Source organism: Electrona antarctica (assembly GCF_951216825.1).
Source record: "Electrona antarctica genome assembly, contig: scaffold_120, whole genome shotgun sequence".
Taxonomy (NCBI): domain Eukaryota; kingdom Metazoa; phylum Chordata; class Actinopteri; order Myctophiformes; family Myctophidae; genus Electrona; species Electrona antarctica.
The window spans coordinates 312,543-332,500 of NW_027638352.1; the positions used below are offsets into that span (position 1 = coordinate 312,543).

The window sequence follows — 19,958 nt, forward strand, 5'->3', positions numbered from 1 at the left end:
TCTCACACCCTGTCTGTCTCACAACCTATCTGTCTCACACCCCGTCTGTCTCACACCCCGTCTGTCTCACACCCCGTCTGTCTCACACCCTGTCTGTCTCACAACCTGTCTGTCTCACACCCCGTCTGTCTCACACCCCGTCTCACACCCTGTCTGTCTCACAACCTGTCTGTCTCACACCCCGTCTGTCTCACACCCCGTCGCACACCCCGGCTCACACCCCGTCTGTCTCACACACCACCTGTCTCACACACCACCTGTCTCACACCCCGTCTGTCTCACACCCCGTCTGTCTCACACCCCGTCTGTCTCACACCCCGTCTCACACCCCGTCTGTATCACACCCCGTCTGTCTCACACCCCGTCTGTCTCACACCCCGTCTCACACCCCGTCTGTCTCACACCCCGTCTGTCTCACACCCCGTCTGTCTCACACCCCGTCTGTCTCACACCCCGTCTGTCTCACACACAGTCTGTCTCACACACAGTCTGTCTCACACACCGTCTGTCTCACACACCGTCTGTCTCACACCCTGTCTGTCTCACACCTCAGTTTTCAGGAGCAAAGAGTGAAATAGTTGAACTCAGAGACTGGCACTTCCTCACCACTAGAGGCCGCTGAAGGACTGAGAACTGAGTTAACTGCACTGATGTTTTATTAACCACTCAAACACATTTTACACACAACAAATAGCATATTTACAAGCTCACAACACAGCGCAGTGTGACGCGTCGTTGAGCTTGAGGATCTGTTCTTTGTGCAAAATGTTGGATGCATTTTATGAAGGTTTTCACCCATCGTGGTCTGGACAGCAGATGGTCTAAGGTTAGACCTTAGTCCAGACCATGGTCAGGACTAAGGTCTAGACCATGGTCTGGACTAAGGTCTAGACCATGGTCTGGACAGCAGGCTCCATGATAAGGACTACATAGTGCTGTATATACAGATATATTCACCATAGGACCATGATAAGGTGGCGTCTATCTTCACCCCCAATCTTCCGCTGTAGTCTGAAAACCCACCTCTTCAGACTCCACCATGGCCCGTAGCACTTGCCCTAGCCTAGCCCCTTAGATAGCACATTATGTAGACTTAGATAGTATTTTAAACAGACTTATAGCTTGTTACGTAGACAGCTCTAGAATTGCATTTTGTAGTCATAGCACTTTATAGTACACATGTATAATATAGTATATAGTATAGTATGTATAGTTTACATACTCCACTGTTACGTTCTTAGTTTACGCATGATTCATGATAACTACTTTTTTATATATGTGATGTATGCCATGCTTTTGTTATTGCTTAATGTAAATCGCTCTGGATTAAGAGCGTCTGCTAAATGCCTAAATTGTAATATTTGGGGCGTGTGTGTGTGCAAAAAGGAACAAACGAAACCCCCAGACAGACATGTTGATGTTTCGAGTCGAGCCATCACTGTTTCCTACGTAGGAGGCTGAGTGTTAGAGACACTGATTGGCTAAGAACAGCGCACACGCACACGCGCGCACACACACACACACACACACACACTTCCAAGAGCTTCCTGCTGAAGCGAGCGCACACACACTAAGGAAGAATCACGTGTAAGACAAAATATGTAGTTTATCTTTTGAAGTGCCCCTGTGGGTATTGCTATGTTGGTAAAACAAAAAGAGAAAACTAGAATTATTGAGCATAAGAGCAATATCAGAAATAATGATGAGAAGTCTCCAGTGGCCATGAGGCATTTCAATTCTGTAAAACATGACATTTGTACTTTGAGATTCCAAGGTTTAGAGATCAGGTCAATCTACTAAAAAGAGGTGGAGATAGAGACCGGGTTCTGCTTCAACAAGAGGTGGAGATAGAGACCGGGTTCTGCTTCAGAAAGAGGTGGAGATAGAGACCGGGTTCTGCTTCAGAAAGAGGCTCATTGGATCCACTTCTTAAATACAGAGTTTCCTAAAGGAATGAAGAGCTTTTATCTAATTGCTTTTTGTAATTGAAAAGTTTGGAAGCTATGATAAAAATCACACCCGTGTGAAGTAAGTGGTGCAACTCCGTGTGGGGGTCAAGTTCCAGACCCACAGGAACGCACCCATGGTGCCGGCCCGATTCCAGCGAGCCGCCCGCGTTCGAAACGGTTGAGAAATGACAGAGTTACCGTGTGGGGGTCCCTCTACTGTACCCTCTACTGTACTGTACTGTCACTGTACTGTACTGGCACACCCGAAATCACCATATATACAGTTAATATGTGCGTGTTTGTTTGTGTGTGTTAGGTTGCGCACAGGTGGTGAAAAACAACCATGCTGTTTTCGTGCTCAGACGCACCCAGCCACCCAGCCACACACATAGTCACTTAAAGGAGCATTCAGTGATTTGGGTGATTTGGAAAACCACCCAGTCCGCCCCGGTAACAAAATGTGCACATGCACGCTCTACAGTGGGGGGAAGTGCAACAGGCCAACAGCATGTGCACCAAGGCCCGCCCCCACTCGATCATGATTGGAGGAAGGCCCCTCTCATCCTGATTGGATGAAGGCTTTGCCACCCGCCACCAAAACTGAAACTAGGGTTTTTTGACCCCAGGGGCTCACTGGGGACAGGGAGGAACTCCTTATATGGTCAGCACACTCTATAGTAGGGAGGATTATCCAGAAAAAAAGAAAAAATAAGTGATATTTGAATTAAGTCAAATCACTGAATATACCTTTAAGGAAGTGGTTGCACCACTTAAAAATGTAAATATTATTTTTAACTGGTTCCGTCCATCCGACGTGCCCACACGTCCTAGGGAATAGAACCGAGGGGTGCATCCGACGTCCTCAGACGTCCTAGCGCATCCTCAATGATACAGAACCAAGGGGTGCATCCGACGTCCTCAGACGTCTTAGCGCATCCTCAATGATACGGGGCGAGATAAGAATATTATGAATTTTTATTTGTCAGTTGGCCTTTCGGCTACCGTATGCTACCCTCTAGGCAATTGTTAGCTTACCATTGACTCAGCCGTTAGCGCGCCGGAAAGAATGACTCGTCTCTCCTAATCCAGGGCGCTCTCCGTGGTGTTGAACGGATCGATATACTGGCGCTTTCTGCTCCTCATCCGTCTCTCCCGCAAAATATGAATGCTTTTTGGATCATACATCGTATAAACTAAAACGATCGCAATGTAAGCTAGCTATGTATAATCTGTTTCCGGCACTGATTGTGTTAATAAATATTAATATGATTATATTATCTATCACCCCCCCCTCCCTCCCTCCCTCCCTCCCCCACCCCAAGGTGCACCTGTGCAAAGTTTACACCCCCCCCTCCCTCCCTCCCTCCCTCCCCCACCCCAAGGTGCACCTGTGCAACGTTTACACCCCCCCCCCCCCCCCCCACACCACAGAGCCTGGAGGCTCCTCACGGAGGGTAAACAGTTCCAAGTTCATTTTAGAGACATAGACTCTACTAGCCTAGTAGCCAAAAAGTGAACCCGGACATGTTGAGTACACCAACGTTTTATGTTATAAGTGTTGAGTAGGGGTCCCCAGCATGTAGAAACTGATGTTATAAATGTTGAGTAGGGGTCCCCAGCATGTAGAAACTGATGTTATAAATGTTGAGTAGGGGTCCCCAGCATGTAGAAACTGATGTTATAAATGTTGAGTAGGGGTCCCCAGCATGTAGAAACTGATGTTATAAATGTTGAGTAGGGGTCCCCAGCATGTAGAAACTGATGTTATAAATGTTGAGTAGGGGTCCCCAGCATGTAGAAACTGATGTTATAAGTGTTGAGTAGGGGTCCCCAGCATGTAGAAACTGATGTTATAAATGTTGAGTAGGGGTCCCCAGCATGTAGAAACTGATGTTATAAATGTTGAGTAGGGGTCCCCAGCATGTAGAAACTGATGTTATAAGTGTTGAGTAGGGGTCCCCAGCATGTAGAAACTGATGTTATAAATGTTGAGTAGGGGTCCCCAGCATGTAGAAACTGATGTTATAAATGTTGAGTAGGGGTCTCCAGCATGTAGAAACTGATGTTATAAATGTTGAGTAGGGGTCCCCAGCATGTAGAAACTGATGTTATAAATGTTGAGTAGGGGTCCCCAGCATGTAGAAACTGATGTTATAAATGTTGAGTAGGGGTCCCCAGCATGTAGAAACTGATGTTATAAATGTTGAGTAGGGGTCCCCAGCATGTAGAAACTGATGTTATAAATGTTGAGTAGGGGTCCCCAGCATGTAGAAACTGATGTTATAAATGTTGAGTAGGGGTCCCCAGCATGTAGAAACTGATGTTATAAATGTTGAGTAGGGGTCCCCAGCATGTAGAAACTGATGTTATAAATGTTGAGTAGGGGTCCCCAGCATGTAGAAACTGATGTTATAAATGTTGAGTATGGGTCCCCAGCATGTAGAAACTGATGTTATAAATGTTGAGTAGGGGTCCCCAGCATGTAGAAACTGATGTTATAAATGTTGAGTAGGGGTCCCCAGCATGTAGAAACTGATGTTATAAATGTTGAGTAGGGGTCCCCAGCATGTAGAAACTGATGTTATAAATGTTGAGTATGGGTCCCCAGCATGTAGAAACTGATGTTATAAATGTTGAGTAGGGGTCCCCAGCATGTAGAAACTGATGTTATAAATGTTGAGTAGGGGTCCCCAGCATGTAGAAACTGATGTTATAAATGTTGAGTAGGGGTCCCCAGCATGTAGAAACTGATGTTATAAGTGTTGAGTAGGGGTCCCCAGCATGTAGAAACTGATGTTATAAATGTTGAGTAGGGGTCCCCAGCATGTAGAAACTGATGTTATAAATGTTGAGTAGGGGTCCCCAGCATGTAGAAACTGATGTTATAAGTGTTGAGTAGGGGTCCCCAGCATGTAGAAACTGATGTTATAAATGTTGAGTAGGGGTCCCCAGCATGTAGAAACTGATGTTATAAATGTTGAGTAGGGGTCTCCAGCATGTAGAAACTGATGTTATAAATGTTGAGTAGGGGTCCCCAGCATGTAGAAACTGATGTTATAAATGTTGAGTAGGGGTCCCCAGCATGTAGAAACTGATGTTATAAATGTTGAGTAGGGGTCCCCAGCATGTAGAAACTGATGTTATAAATGTTGAGTAGGGGTCCCCAGCATGTAGAAACTGATGTTATAAATGTTGAGTAGGGGTCCCCAGCATGTAGAAACTGATGTTATAAATGTTGAGTAGGGGTCCCCAGCATGTAGAAACTGATGTTATAAATGTTGAGTATGGGTCCCCAGCATGTAGAAACTGATGTTATAAATGTTGAGTAGGGGTCTCCAGCATGTTGAGTATGGGTCACCAGCATGTAGAAACTGATGTTATAAATGTTGAGTAGGGGTCCCCAGCATGTAGAAACTGATGTTATAAATGTTGAGTATGGGTCCCCAGCATGTAGAAACTGATGTTATAAATGTTGAGTATGGGTCCCCAGCATGTTGAGTATGGGTCCCCAGCATGTAGAAACTGATGTTATAAATGTTGAGTATGGGTCCCCAGCATGTAGAAACTGATGTTATAAATGTTGAGTAGGGGTCCCCAGCATGTAGAAACTGATGTTATAAGTGTTGAGTAGGGGTCCCCATCATGTAGAAACTGATGTTATAAATGTTGAGTAGGGGTCCCCAGCATGTAGAAACTGATGTTATAAATGTTGAGTAGGGGTCCCCAGCATGTAGAAACTGATGTTATAAATGTTGAGTATGGGTCCCCAGCATGTAGAAACTGATGTTATAAATGTTGAGTAGGGGTCCCCGGCATGTAGAAACTGATGTTATAAATGTTGAGTATGGGTCCCCAGCATGTAGAAACTGATGTTATAAATGTTGAGTAGGGGTCCCCAGCATGTAGAAACTGATGTTATAAATGTTGAGTAGGGGTCCCCAGCATGTAGAAACTGATGTTATAAATGTTGAGTAGGGGTCCCCAGCATGTAGAAACTGATGTTATAAATGTTGAGTAGGGGTCCCCAGCATGTAGAAACTGATGTTATAAATGTTGAGTAGGGGTCCCCAGCATGTAGAAACTGATGTTATAAATGTTGAGTATGGGTCCCCAGCATGTAGAAACTGATGTTATAAATGTTGAGTAGGGGTCCCCAGCATGTAGAAACTGATGTTATAAATGTTGAGTATGGGTCCCCAGCATGTAGAAACTGATGTTATAAATGTTGAGTAGGGGTCCCCAGCATGTAGAAACTGATGTTATAAATGTTGAGTATGGGTCCCCAGCATGTAGAAACTGATGTTATAAATGTTGAGTATGGGTCCCCAGCATGTAGAAACTGATGTTATAAATGTTGAGTAGGGGTCCCCATCATGTAGAAACTGATGTTATAAATGTTTAGTATGGGTCCCCAGCATGTAGAAACTGATGTTATAAATGTTGAGTAGGGGTCCCCAGCATGTAGAAACTGATGTTATAAATGTTGAGTAGGGGTCCCCAGCATGTAGAAACTGATGTTATAAATGTTGAGTAGGGGTCCCCAGCATGTAGAAACTGATGTTATAAATGTTGAGTAGGGGTCCCCAGCATGTAGAAACTGATGTTATAAATGTTGAGAAGGGGTCCCCAGCATGTAGAAACTGATGTTATAAATGTTGAGTAGGGGTCCCCAGCATGTAGAAACTGATGTTATAAATGTTGAGTAGGGGTCCCCAGCATGTTGAGTATGGGTCCCCAGCATGTAGAAACTGATGTTATAAATGTTGAGTAGGGGTCCCCAGCATGTAGAAACTGATGTTATAAATGTTGAGTAGGGGTCCCCAGCATGTAGAAACTGATGTTATAAATGTTGAGTAGGGGTCCCCAGCATGTAGAAACTGATGTTATAAATGTTGAGTAGGGGTCCCCAGCATGTAGAAACTGATGTTATAAATGTTGAGTAGGGGTCCCCAGCATGTAGAAACTGATGTTATAAATGTTGAGTAGGGGTCCCCAGCATGTAGAAACTGATGTTATAAATGTTGAGTAGGGGTCCCCAGCATGTAGAAACTGATGTTATAAATGTTGAGTATGGGTCCCCAGCATGTGGAGTATGGGTCCCCAGCATGTAGAAACTGATGTTATAAATGTTGAGTAGGGGTCCCCAGCATGTAGAAACTGATGTTATAAATGTTGAGTAGGGGTCCCCAGCATGTAGAAACTGATGTTATAAATGTTGAGTATGGGTCCCCAGCATGTTGAGTATGGGTCCCCAGCATGTAGAAACTGATGTTATAAATGTTGAGTAGGGGTCCCCAGCATGTAGAAACTGTTGTTATAAATGTTGAGTAGGGGTCCCCAGCATGTAGAAACTGATGTTATAAGTGTTGAGTAGGGGTCCCCAGCATGTAGAAACTGATGTTATAAATGTTGAGTAGGGGTCCCCAGCATGTAGAAACTGATGTTATAAATGTTGAGTAGGGGTCCCCAGCATGTAGAAACTGATGTTATAAATGTTGAGTATGGGTCCCCAGCATGTTGAGTATGGGTCCCCAGCATGTAGAAACTGATGTTATAAATGTTGAGTAGGGGTCCCCAGCATGTAGAAACTGATGTTATAAATGTTGAGTAGGGGTCCCCAGCATGTAGAAACTGATGTTATAAGTGTTGAGTAGGGGTCCCCAGCATGTAGAAACTGCCGGATGCTAACTTTCAAATGTTGGGCAATTTCCGTAATTGGCATAATATGTGACCATACCAATAACAACCTGTGACGTGTCAAACTAGGGGGTTTTCATGATGCTGAATCCATTCCAAGCATTCGTTTTGCAAAAAAACACGCATTGGGCTTAAAACGGCCATGCCCACTTGCCCAAATGTGCTGACATCATCAATTTATGACGGCATTAGCCGTTTTTAGTTCCATTACATTATTTATATTGTCTATACTATTAAACTATATAAATCATTCTCCAAAGCTTACAAAACGGTGAACACATGCTCCGCACCGCTGCAGCAATGTCAACTGACTGAACATTATAAAACTATATTCTCTGAAGTCTCACTTGTAAAATGCAGCTTGGTCATTTATTTATTTAAGTTCGGCTACTTGGCAATTATATTATAAAGCCTTTTCTATTGAAGAATTGCTCACTCACACCTTTGCAGAGGTATAAAATATATCCGATATTTTTATCAGAGCTGCATTGATCCATGCGGAGAAGTCGTCTTTTGAAAGAGAGAGAGAGGGGGGGGGTGCTTTCACAAATTCACACCCAAAGTGGTCTCAGGAGGTCCAGATCAGATCAGACACCAACAGGTTTATGGATTCATTTAGATTCTGGTCTGCTTAGCGTTCACACACAGAGCTCAGTAAAGGTTCTGGTCTGCTTAGCGTTCACACAGAGCTCAGTAAAGGTTCTGGTCTGCTTAGCGTTCACACACAGAGCTCAGTAAAGGTTCTGGTCTGCTTAGCGTTCACACACAGAGCTCAGTAAAGGTTCTGGTCTGCTTAGCGTTCACACAGAGCTCAGTAAAGGGTCTGCTTAGCGTTCACACAGAGCTCAGTAAAGGGTCTGGTCTGCTTAGCGTTCACACAGAGCTCAGTAAAGGGTCTGCTTAGCGTTCACACACAGAGCTCAGTAAAGGTTCTGGTCTGCTTAGCGTTCACACACAGAGCTCAGTAAAGGTTCTGGTCTGCTTAGCGTTCACACAGAGCTCAGTAAAGGTTCTGGTCTGCTTAGCGTTCACACAGAGCTCAGTAAAGGGTCTGCTTAGCGTTCACACACAGAGCTCAGTAAGGTCTGCTTAGCGTTCACACACAGAGCTCAGTAAAGGTCTGGTCTGCTTAGCGTTCACACACAGAGCTCAGTAAGGTCTGCTTAGCGTTCACACACAGAGCTCAGTAAGGTCTGCTTAGCGTTCACACACAGAGCTCAGTAAGGTCTGCTTAGCGTTCACACACAGAGCTCAGTAAAGGGAACCAAATATGTAAACAAAATTACAGTATGATGTCATTGAACTACTGACAGAATAGTTATTTTCCTATGGAAGATTACTTCACTGGCAAACTACCACACACACACACACACACACACACACAGTGAAACACGCCCAAACAGGAGTACATAAACGAGGGCGTCTTTATTTCAAAATCTACCAAAAGAAAAAAAAACATACACATCTGGCATTGTGTTGAGGACACACCCACCTGTCAGTCAAAACCTGTACATCACAGCTTTAAAAAAACTAAACTCTAAGAGCAGAAAGAATCCTTTACATAAAATAAAGATCCATTTACATAAAATAACAGCTCTCATTTCTTACATGTGTTAAAATATGTCAATACTGCAGTTATTGAGTCAGTGCACGGGGAAGTGTGTGTGTGTGTGTGTGTGTGTGTGTGTGTGTGTGTGCGTGCGTGTGTGTGTGTGCGCGCGTCTTATGGTTTCAAACTGATCCATATCACCCCAATAAGATTATTTATTACAATCAATTATACAAAAAACAATAGTAATAATTCATAAAAAGCCAAATGGCCACGGTAACCCCCCCCCCCTCACGACGCCCCTGCGTACAAAAATAGACTCAAGTTTTAAAAAAAAAAAAGTATTTAAAAAAAACAGGGGGGAAAGAAATGTTCCAACTCCTGATCACTAAAGGATAATGTTAGTGTTATTAATGAATGGCTGGTGTGATTTCTGTATTAATTATGAAGCTGCCATTTGACACACGGTCCATGTTCTGATCCCTGGTTTAAGCATTATGTTATGCTTTAGCTGTTGAAAAACAGCAGATCTACAAGCTCGACAGAGAGTCATGGAGTCAGAGAGTCATGGTGAGACAGAGAGAGTCATGGAGTCAGAGAGTCATGGTGAGACAGAGAGTCATGGAGTCAGAGAGTCATGGTGAGACAGAGAGTCATGGAGTCAGAGAGTCATGGTGAGACAGAGAGTCATGGAGTCAGAGAGTCATGGTGAGACAGAGTCATGGAGTCAGAGTCATGGTGAGACAGAGAGAGTCATGGAGTCAGAGAGTCATGGTGAGACAGAGAGAGTTATGGAGTCAGAGAGTCATGGTGAGACAGAGAGTCATGGAGTCAGAGAGTCATGGTGAGACAGAGAGAGTCATGGAGTCAGAGTCATGGTGAGACAGAGAGTCATGGAGTCAGAGAGTCATGGTGAGACAGAGAGTCATGGAGTCAGAGAGTCATGGTGAGACAGAGAGTCATGGAGTCAGAGAGTCATGGTGAGACAGAGAGTCATGGAGTCAGAGAGTCATGGTGAGACAGAGAGTCATGGAGTCAGAGAGTCATGGTGAGACAGAGAGAGTCATGGAGTCAGAGAGTCATGGTGAGACAGAGAGTCATGGAGTCAGAGAGTCATGGTGAGACAGAGAGAGTCATGGAGTCAGAGAGTCATGGTGAGACAGAGAGTCATGGAGTCAGAGAGTCATGGTGAGACAGAGAGAGTCATGGAGTCAGAGAGTCATGGTGAGACAGAGAGAGTCATGGAGTCAGAGAGTCATGGTGAGACAGAGAGTCATGGAGTCAGAGAGTCATGGTGAGACAGAGAGTCATGGAGTCAGAGAGTCATGGTGAGACAGAGTCATGGAGTCAGAGAGTCATGGTGAGACAGAGAGTCATGGAGTCAGAGAGTCATGGTGAGACAGAGTCATGGAGTCAGAGAGTCATGGTGAGACAGAGAGTCATGGAGTCAGAGAGTCATGGTGAGACAGAGAGAGTTATGGAGTCAGAGAGTCATGGTGAGACAGAGTCATGGAGTCAGAGAGTCATGGTGAGACAGAGAGAGTCATGGAGTCAGAGAGTCATGGTGAGACAGAGAGTCATGGAGTCAGAGAGTCATGGTGAGACAGAGAGTCATGGAGTCAGAGAGTCATGGTGAGACAGAGAGAGTCATGGTGAGACAGAGAGTCATGGAGTCAGAGAGTCATGGTGAGACAGAGAGTCATGGAGTCAGAGAGTCATGGTGAGACAGAGAGTCATGGAGTCAGAGAGTCATGGTGAGACAGAGAGTCATGGAGTCAGAGAGTCATGGTGAGACAGAGAGAGTCATGGAGTCAGAGAGTCATGGTGAGACAGAGAGTCATGGAGTCAGAGAGTCATGGTGAGACAGAGAGTCATGGAGTCAGAGAGTCATGGTGAGACAGAGAGAGTCATGGAGTCAGAGAGTCATGGTGAGACAGAGAGTCATGGAGTCATATTGATGACTTCACACTCGTGGAATAATTAATGTAAGACTCATTATAATGATGTTTGTTGATTGGCTGGTCAGAACGTGTAGCCGCTTGTTGATTGGCTGGTCGGACCGTGTAGCCGCTTGTTGATTGGCTGGTCAGACCGTGTAGCCGCTTGTTGATTGGCTGGTCAGAACGTGTAGCCGCTTGTTGATTGGCTGGTCACACTATTGCCGCTCGTTGATTGGTTGTCGAGAGCACGCAGCCGTTTGTTGATCTCCTGTACGCAACAAGAAGGGGGCGGCTCCCGCCGGCCCGGCAGCGTCCAATCGTCTTCCTCTACCGGGTGAAAGCCTTCTTCTGATTTGCCCGCACGACGTCGTCAGGCGAGGGCGTGTCGAAGCGGAAGGGCGTGATTGGCCGCGGGGGAAGGGGGAGGGGCTCGTTGTCCCGTTGGCGCGTGCGTATGGGGCTGTAGGCCAACGAGGCCTGGTAACCACGGAGACCGTGGAGGGAAGTCTGGGTCCTTTTCCTGTTAGCGGGGTTAGCGTTAGCGTTAGCCACGCTTAGCGACAAGGCCGCGGCGAACACCGACGGACGGGCGAACATGTTGGCCGAGTTGGACGGGGGGGAGGTGGGGGGAGGGGTCAACGGGGGGGAGGTGGGAGGTGCCATCAGTATACCCAGGGAGTAGCGCCCTTTCCCCCCAGACACCGGGACTGTGCCTCCAGACACCGGGACAACTGTCCCCACAGACACCGGGACAACTGTCCCCCCAGACACCGGGACAACTGTCCCCCCAGACACCGGGAGTGAGGTCTGAGACACAGGCTGTGATAGGCCTGGAGGCGGTCTCACTGCTGGTTGGTTGGACCGATGAGGTAGAGCCAACTGGGACAGAGAGAGAGGCCCACCCAGAGGCCCACCCAGAGGCCCCCCCAGAGGCCCACCCAGGCCTGGGGGTCCACCTAGAGGTACACCCCCTCTCAGCTTGTTGGTGTCGTGATGCTGGGAGGCCAGCTGAGTCAGTGAAAGAGGCCCACCCAGAGGAGGTCCACCCAGAGGTCCACCCAGAGGTACACCCAGAGGTCGTCCACCCATAGGCCCACCCAGCTTGTCGTCATGATGCTGGGTGGCCAGCTGAGACAGTGAGAGAGGTCCACCCATAGAACCACCCAGAGGTCTACCCAGAGGCCCACCCATAGGCCCACCCAGCTTGTTGTCATGATGCTGGGTGGCCAGCTGAGACGGTGAGAGAGGTCCACCCATATAACCACCCAGAGGTCTACCCAGAGGAGGCCCACCCAGAGGAGGCCCACCCATAGGCCCACCCAGCTTGTTGTCGTGATGCTGGGAGGCCAGCTGAGACAGTGAAAGAGGTGCACCCAGAGGCCCACCCAGAGGCCCACCCAGAGGAGGCCCACCCTTCGGTACACACAGAGGTCCACCCATAGGTCCACCCGGAGGTCCACCCAGAGGAGGCCCACCCAGAGGTCCACTCAGATTGTTGTGATGCTGGGAGGCCAGCTGAGACAGTGAAAGAGGTCCACCCAGAGTAGGCCCACCCAGAGGTCCACCCAGAGTAGGCCCACCCAGAGGTCCACCCAGCTTGTTGTCATCGTGGTCTCCGTGGAGACGGGGCGTGGCGCTGTAGAGGGCGGGGCTGCGGGCAGAGTGCTCCTGCATCAGATCGGCCAATGAGGGGCTTCCTCTCAGATCGGCCAATGACGGGATTCCATTCAGGCTGCTAGCTCCTCCTCCTCCTCCCCCGTTCTGATGGGCGGAGCTTAGGCCTGGCGGAGGAGGTGGGGGAGGGTTGCCTACCGACAGGCCTCTCAGCGAATCGGAGAGCAGGAGGGAAGGGGGAGGGCTGGAAGAAAGGCCCGCCCCCAAACCCTTCTGCTCGTGCTCAGACATGAGCTGGGCCAGGCTGAGAGGAGCGCCATGTGACCTCGACGGGGCGGGGCCTATCGACGGGGCGGGGCCTATCGACGGGGCGGGGCCTATCGACGGGGCGGGGCCTATCGACGGGGCGGGGCCTATCGACGGGGCGGGGCCTATCGACGGGGTGGGGCCTATCGACGGGGCGGGGCCTATCGACGGGGCGGGGCCTATCGACGGGGCGGGGCCTATCGAGCCGTTAAAAACACCAGCGACAGTTTGAGTCGGACCTTCTCTGACTGATGGTTCAGGTTCAGCGATGTTGTGCGTGTGTGTGCTGTTGTGCAGTGTGTGCGTGGTATTGTGTTGTGTGTGTGTGGTATTGTGTTGTGTGTGCGTGGTATTGTGTTGTGTGTGCGTGGTATTGTGTTGTGTGTGTGTGCTGTCGTGCGGTGTGTGCGTGGTATCTTCGTGCGGTGTGTGTGTGGTATTGTGCGGTGTGTGCGTGCTGTCGTGCAGTGGGCGGGGTCCTTACCTTACGAGAGCCAATAGTGGTTGAGAAGAGAGGAGGAGGAGTTTTGGACCGCGGGGGGCGGGGCAGATGGAGAGGAGAGGAAGAAAAGGAGAGAAAAGGCATTTTGTTAAACATGTGACTCTTTTTGATACAGAGAGTCATGGAGTCATAGAGTCATGGTGAGACAGACAGAGACAGAGAGAGTCATGGTGAGACAGACAGAGACAGAGAGTCATGGAGTCATGGTGAGACAGACAGAGACAGAGACAGAGACAGTCATGGTGAGACAGACAGAGACAGAGACAGTCATGGAGTCATGGTGAGACAGACAGAGACCGTCATGGAGTCATGGTGAGACAGACAGAGACAGAGACAGAGACCGTCATGGAGTCATGGTGAGACAGACAGAGACAGAGACCGTCATAAAGTCATGGTGAGACAGACAGAGACCGTCATGGAGTCATGGTGAGACAGACAGAGACAGAGATAGTCATGGAGTCACGGTGAGACAGACAGAGACAGAGACAGGCATGGAGTCATGGTGAGACAGACAGAGACAGAGATAGTCATGGAGTCATGGTGAGACAGAGAGAGTCATGGTGAGACAGACAGAGACAGAGACAGTCATGGAGTCATGGTGAGACAGACAGAGACAGTCACGTTAGCAACACGTTAGCAACGCGCGGCGGCGCCTCAGGCGTACCTTTCTCTGGTCGCGGCGGGCCAGCGGACGACGACGGCTCCCGATTGGTTGTTCTCTGCGGTAGAGGCGGTGCCTTGTCCTGATTGGCTGCTCTGGGAGGCAGCGGGAGGGCCAGGGGGGCGGGGTTTGGGCTCTCCTCGGACAGCACGGCGTCCAGCGCCTTCTGGTGGTCGAACCCGCAGCGCACGGCCGCCGCGCTCAGGACCGAGTCTGGGAGGGCGTCGCCCAGAACCGCTCGCATCTGGTCCAGACACGAGAACAGCTGGGCTGGAATATTTATAAACATATGAAACCTATGTTAATATTTATAAACCTATGAAACATATGTTAATATTTATAAGCATATGAAACATATGTTAATATTTATAAACATATGAAACATATGTTAATATTTATAAACATATGAAACATATGTTAATATTTATAAACATATGAAACATATGTTAATATTTATAAACATATGAAACATATGTTAATATGTATAAACATATGAAACATATGTTAATATTTATAAGCATATGAAACATACGTTAATATTTATAAGCATATGAAACATATGTTAATATTTATAAGCATATGAAACATATGTTAATATTTATAAACATATGAAACATATATTAATAAAATCTGGTCCAGACACCAGAACAGCTGGGCTGGAATATTTATAAACATAGAAAACATATTATATATTATATTATATTATATTATTAACATCATGTTATATGTGAAACATATGTTAATATTGTATTCTTATATTCTATTCTTAAACGTTAGCTGTTGAAAAATAGCAAATCTACAAGCTTGTAGCTGGGCTGGAATATTTATAAACATATGAAACATATGTTAATATTTATAAGCATATGAAACATATGTTAATATTTATAAGCATATGAAACATATGTTAATATTTATAAACATATGAAACATATGTTAATATTTATAAACATATGAAACATATGTTAATATGTATAAACATATGAAACATATGTTAATATGTATAAACATATGAAACATATGTTAATATGTATAAGCATATGAAACATACGTTAATATTTATAAGCATATGAAACGTATGTTAATATTTAAAAACATGTGAAACATATGTTAATATTTATAAGCATATGAAACATATGTTAATATTTATAAACATGTGAAACATATGTTAATATTTATAAGCATATGAAACATATGTTAATATTTATAAACATATGAAACATATATTAATAACATCTGGTGCAGACACCAGAACAGCTGGGCTGGAATATTTATAAACATAGAAAACATATTATATATTATATTATATTATTAACATCATATGTTATATGTGAAACATATGTTAATATTGTATTCTTATATTCTATTCTTAAACGTTAGCTGTTGAAAAATAGCAAATCTACAAGCTTGTAGCTGGGCTGGAATATTTATAAACATATGTTAATATTGTATTCTTATATTCTACAAGCTTGTAGCGTGGCATAAGATCTTGTCACTCTTTTGCACTATAGTTGTTGGGTTTGTTGTCCTGTAAACACTGGTGAATGTGTGTAAGACAGTGTTGTTTTGGTCGACTAAAACTAAGACGAAAAATGTTCGTGGACTACCTGTTTTCACTGAGGAAAACTACATGGAAACTAAAAAAAAACTCAGGTATGATGACTAAAACTAAGACTAAATATATTGACAATTTCGTCAACAAATAAAAACTAGACTAAAATGTTAGGAAGGGACTAGTGGACAAGATATCCAGTATAAGTCATTTAACACTTGGTTGCATGCTGAAAATAGCAGATCTACAAGCTCACAACACGTAGATCGGCTATTTTCAGCGTGTAAAATCAGCCATTACGACGGAATCGAGGCCTAAATCACCTGTAGATTTAGTCGACCAAAATCGCATGACATTTAGTCGACTAAAATTAGACTAACACTAAAACATTCCAGGTGACCAGGGTATAAAGTTTAGGGTATAATAAAGGGCACAGTATTCAGGGGGTCCAGGGTATAATATTTACCCTGCTCCAGGGGCCCCGGGGGGTCCAGGGTATTTACCCTGCTCCAGGGGGTGCAGGGAGCCCTGGGGGTCCAGGGTATAATATTTACCCTGCTCCAGGGGCCCCGGGGGGTCCATGGTATAATATTTACCCTGCTCCAGGGGGTCCAGGGGGCCCGGGGGGTCCACGGTAGAGGGGGAGGTGGGGGTCATCTCTTCATCCTCCTCCTCGTCAACTCTCTCTACGTTGGGATGTTGTTGTCTGTCTCTGGACGAGTAGATGAACTGAGCCGCTGAAATATAAATATATACATTTACATATATATATATTTAATAAAACATTTAACATTAAAACACTGTATCTACAACATGTCTGTCTCTGGAGTAGATGAACTGAGCAGCTGAAATATATTAAATATATACATTTACATTAACCCATTTTGGGCGGGAACCCTTTTTGGCGTTAGCATTATGTTATGCTTTAGCTATTGAAAAATAGCAGATCTACAAGCTCATAGCGCGCTACGAGCTTGTAGGTCTGCTATTTTTGAAAAATCGAAGAACGACTGACATAGAAACATAGCTTTTTCAGAAAACTGTCAGGATGTAGAATACATTTTTAGAATCTGATCTCAGGTCAAAATGGGTTAAAACACTTGAGCAGCTGAAATATATTAAATATAATCTCGCTCTCAAAACTCACTTTCAAAACTCGCTTTCAAAACTTGCTACATTAAAACACTGTATTTATTTATTTAAAGACGTTTACGTCTATGTGTGGATCACACAGACATATGACATCCTCAACTTGGACAGGAGCAGTTCATATATATTATATTATATATTACACCATGTGTTGTTCTATTGTTCTATCTCTATGTATGTGATGTATCACCATGTGTTGTTCTATTGTTCTATTTCTATGTATGTGATGTATCACCATGTGTTGTTCTATTGTTCTATCTCTATGTATGTGATGTATCACCATGTGTTGTTCTATTGTTCTATCTCTATGTATGTGATGTATCACCATGTGTTGTTCTATTGTTCTAGCTCTATGTATGTGATGTATCACCATGTGTTCTATTGTTCTATTTATATGTATGTGATGTATCACCATGTGTTGTTCTATTGTTCTATTTCTATGTATGTGATGTATCACCATGTGTTGTTCTATTGTTCTATCTCTATGTATGTGATTTATCACCATGTGTTGTTCTATTGTTCTATTTCTATGTATGTGATGTATCACCATGTGTTCTATTGTTATATCTCTATGTATGTGATGTATCACCATGTGTTCTATTTCTATGTATGTGATTTATCACCATGTGTTGTTCTATCTCTATGTATGTGATGTATCACCATGTGTTGTTCTATTGTTCTATTTATATGTATGTGATGTATCACCATGTGTTGTTCTATTGTTCTATCTCTATGTATGTGATGTATCACCATGTGTTGTTCTATTGTTCTATCTCTATGTATGTGATTTATCACCATGTGTTGTTCTATTGTTCTATCTCTATGTATGTGATGTATCACCATGTGTTGTTCTATTGTTCTATCTCTATGTATGTGATGTATCAGCATGTGTTGTTCTATTGTTCTATCTCTATGTATGTGATGTATCACCATGTGTTGTTCTATTGTTCTATCTATATGTATGTGATGTATCACCATGTGTTGTTCTATTGTTCTATCTCTATGTATGTGATGTATCACCATGTGTTGTTCTATTGTTCTATTTCTATGTATGTGATGTATCACCATGTGTTGTTCTATCTCTATGTATGTGATGTATCACCATGTGTTGTTCTATTGTTCTATTTCTATGTATGTGATGTATCACCATGTGTTGTTCTATTGTTCTATTAATGTGTATGTGATGTATCACCATGTGTTGTTATATTTCTATGTATGTGATGTATCACCATGTGTTGTTCTATTGTTCTATCTCTATGTATGTGATGTATCACCATGTGTTGTTCTATTGTTCTATTTCTATGTATGTGATGTATCACCATGTGTTGTTCTATTGTTCTATCTCTATGTATGTGATGTATCACCATGTGTTGTTCTATTGTTCTATCTCTATGTATGTGATTTATCACTATGTGTTCTATTGTTCTATTTCTATGTATGTGATGTATCACCATGTGTTGTTCTATTGTTCTATCTCTATGTATGTGATGTATCACCATGTGTTGTTCTATTGTTCTATTTCTATGTATGTGATGTATCACCATGTGTTGTTCTATTGTTATATCTCTATGTATGTGATGTATCACCATGTGTTGTTCTATTGTTCCATCTCTATGTATGTGATGTATCACCATGTGTTGTTCTATTGTTCTATCTCTATGTATGTGATTTATCACCATGTGTTCTATTGTTCTATTTCTATGTATGTGATGTATCACCATGTGTTGTTCTATTGTTATATCTCTATGTATGTGATGTATCACCATGTGTTGTTCTATTGTTCTATTTCTATGTATGTGATGTATCACCATGTGTTGTTCTATTGTTCTATCTCTATGTATGTGATGTATCACCATGTGTTGTTCTATTGTTCTATCTCTATGTATGTGATTTATCACCATGTGTTGTTCTATTGTTCTATTTCTATGTATGTGATGTATCACCATGTGTTCTATTGTTATATCTCTATGTATGTGATGTATCACCATGTGTTCTATTTCTATGTATGTGATTTATCACCATGTGTTGTTCTATTGTTCTATCTCTATGTATCACCATGTGTTGTTCTATTGTTCTATTTATATGTATGTGATGTATCACCATGTGTTGTTCTATTGTTCTATCTCTATGTATGTGATGTATCACCATGTGTTGTTCTATTGTACTATCTCTATTAGGGATGCCAAACGACTCATATTTGGCCAATCGATAAATCGAGGCCGCAAATCGACGAGTCGATCGACTTTTTTTCCTATTTATTTTCCATTTTTTATTTTTTTATTTTTGTTGTTGCTGCGCAGCAGTTGAGGAGAACGCAACTATGCATTCCTTTAAGCAACACAACTTCTGCAGCTGCATCCATATGTTTAGAATTTGCATCAATGATCAAAGCCCAATAATAAAAAATAAACTTTATTTTGTAAACAACGACACTGAAGGAGCAGCGGCGCTATCGGCTGCTATGCTATCAGCTAGTCCCAACTCAAGTGTCTGCAGCAGCCTGTCACAAGTCCCGTAATGAACTGATACGGGACGCACGTTGTTCCGTATTTTAATGTCGGGTCGGGGAATAAATACAGTATGAATAAAGGCGGGATTTATTTGACAACGCTGTCCTGCTTTCTTCACGAGAAGAGAAGAGCGCTCACAGCTCAGAACAGAGCGGACCTGTCTTTGAGCGTGAGCAATGAGATGCGAATTGCGAACCTGGGGTCTGGGGGCTCAGAGCTGCAGCCATTGGCTCATGATACGAGCACACGACCAATGGGACAGAGCATTCAGTGTTGCTAAGATACCCTTCCCCTTCACCCCACACCCTTGGACGATGGCGCTCTAACTGCAGCCAGGGCATGCATGTGAGGTGCGGCGCTGACAGGCGCAAAAAAAATAAAAAATAAAATAAAAACGATTTTTCGACTCATACGTTTTTGAGTCGCGGAAGGCATGAGTCGAAAATCGAGTCGATTTTCAACTTTTTTCAACATCCCTAATCTCTATGTATGTGATTTATCACCATGTGTTGTTCTATTGTTCTATCTCTAT

At 44.2% G+C, this 19,958-nt stretch overlaps 1 protein-coding gene across 2 annotated transcripts in view; it reads right to left on the bottom strand.

Moving 5' to 3' along the window:
• The window catches only part of hbs1l (HBS1-like translational GTPase), a 93,629-nt gene that overhangs the window by 55,509 nt on the left and 18,162 nt on the right, over window positions 1-19,958 (bottom strand). The window contains exons 3-5 of one of the 2 annotated variants that reach the window (XM_079531040.1): window positions 16,364-16,504; window positions 14,222-14,488; window positions 11,102-13,534 (exon numbers count right to left, since the gene is read on the bottom strand). In XM_079531040.1, coding sequence (XP_079387166.1) covers window positions 11,463-13,534; window positions 14,222-14,488; window positions 16,364-16,504 — 2,480 coding nt within the window. In that variant the 3' untranslated portion in view covers window positions 11,102-11,462. Of the gene's footprint in view, window positions 1-11,101; window positions 13,535-14,221; window positions 14,489-16,363; window positions 16,505-19,958 lie in introns of those variants that run through there. The other variant, XM_079531041.1, reaches the window with a different exon arrangement.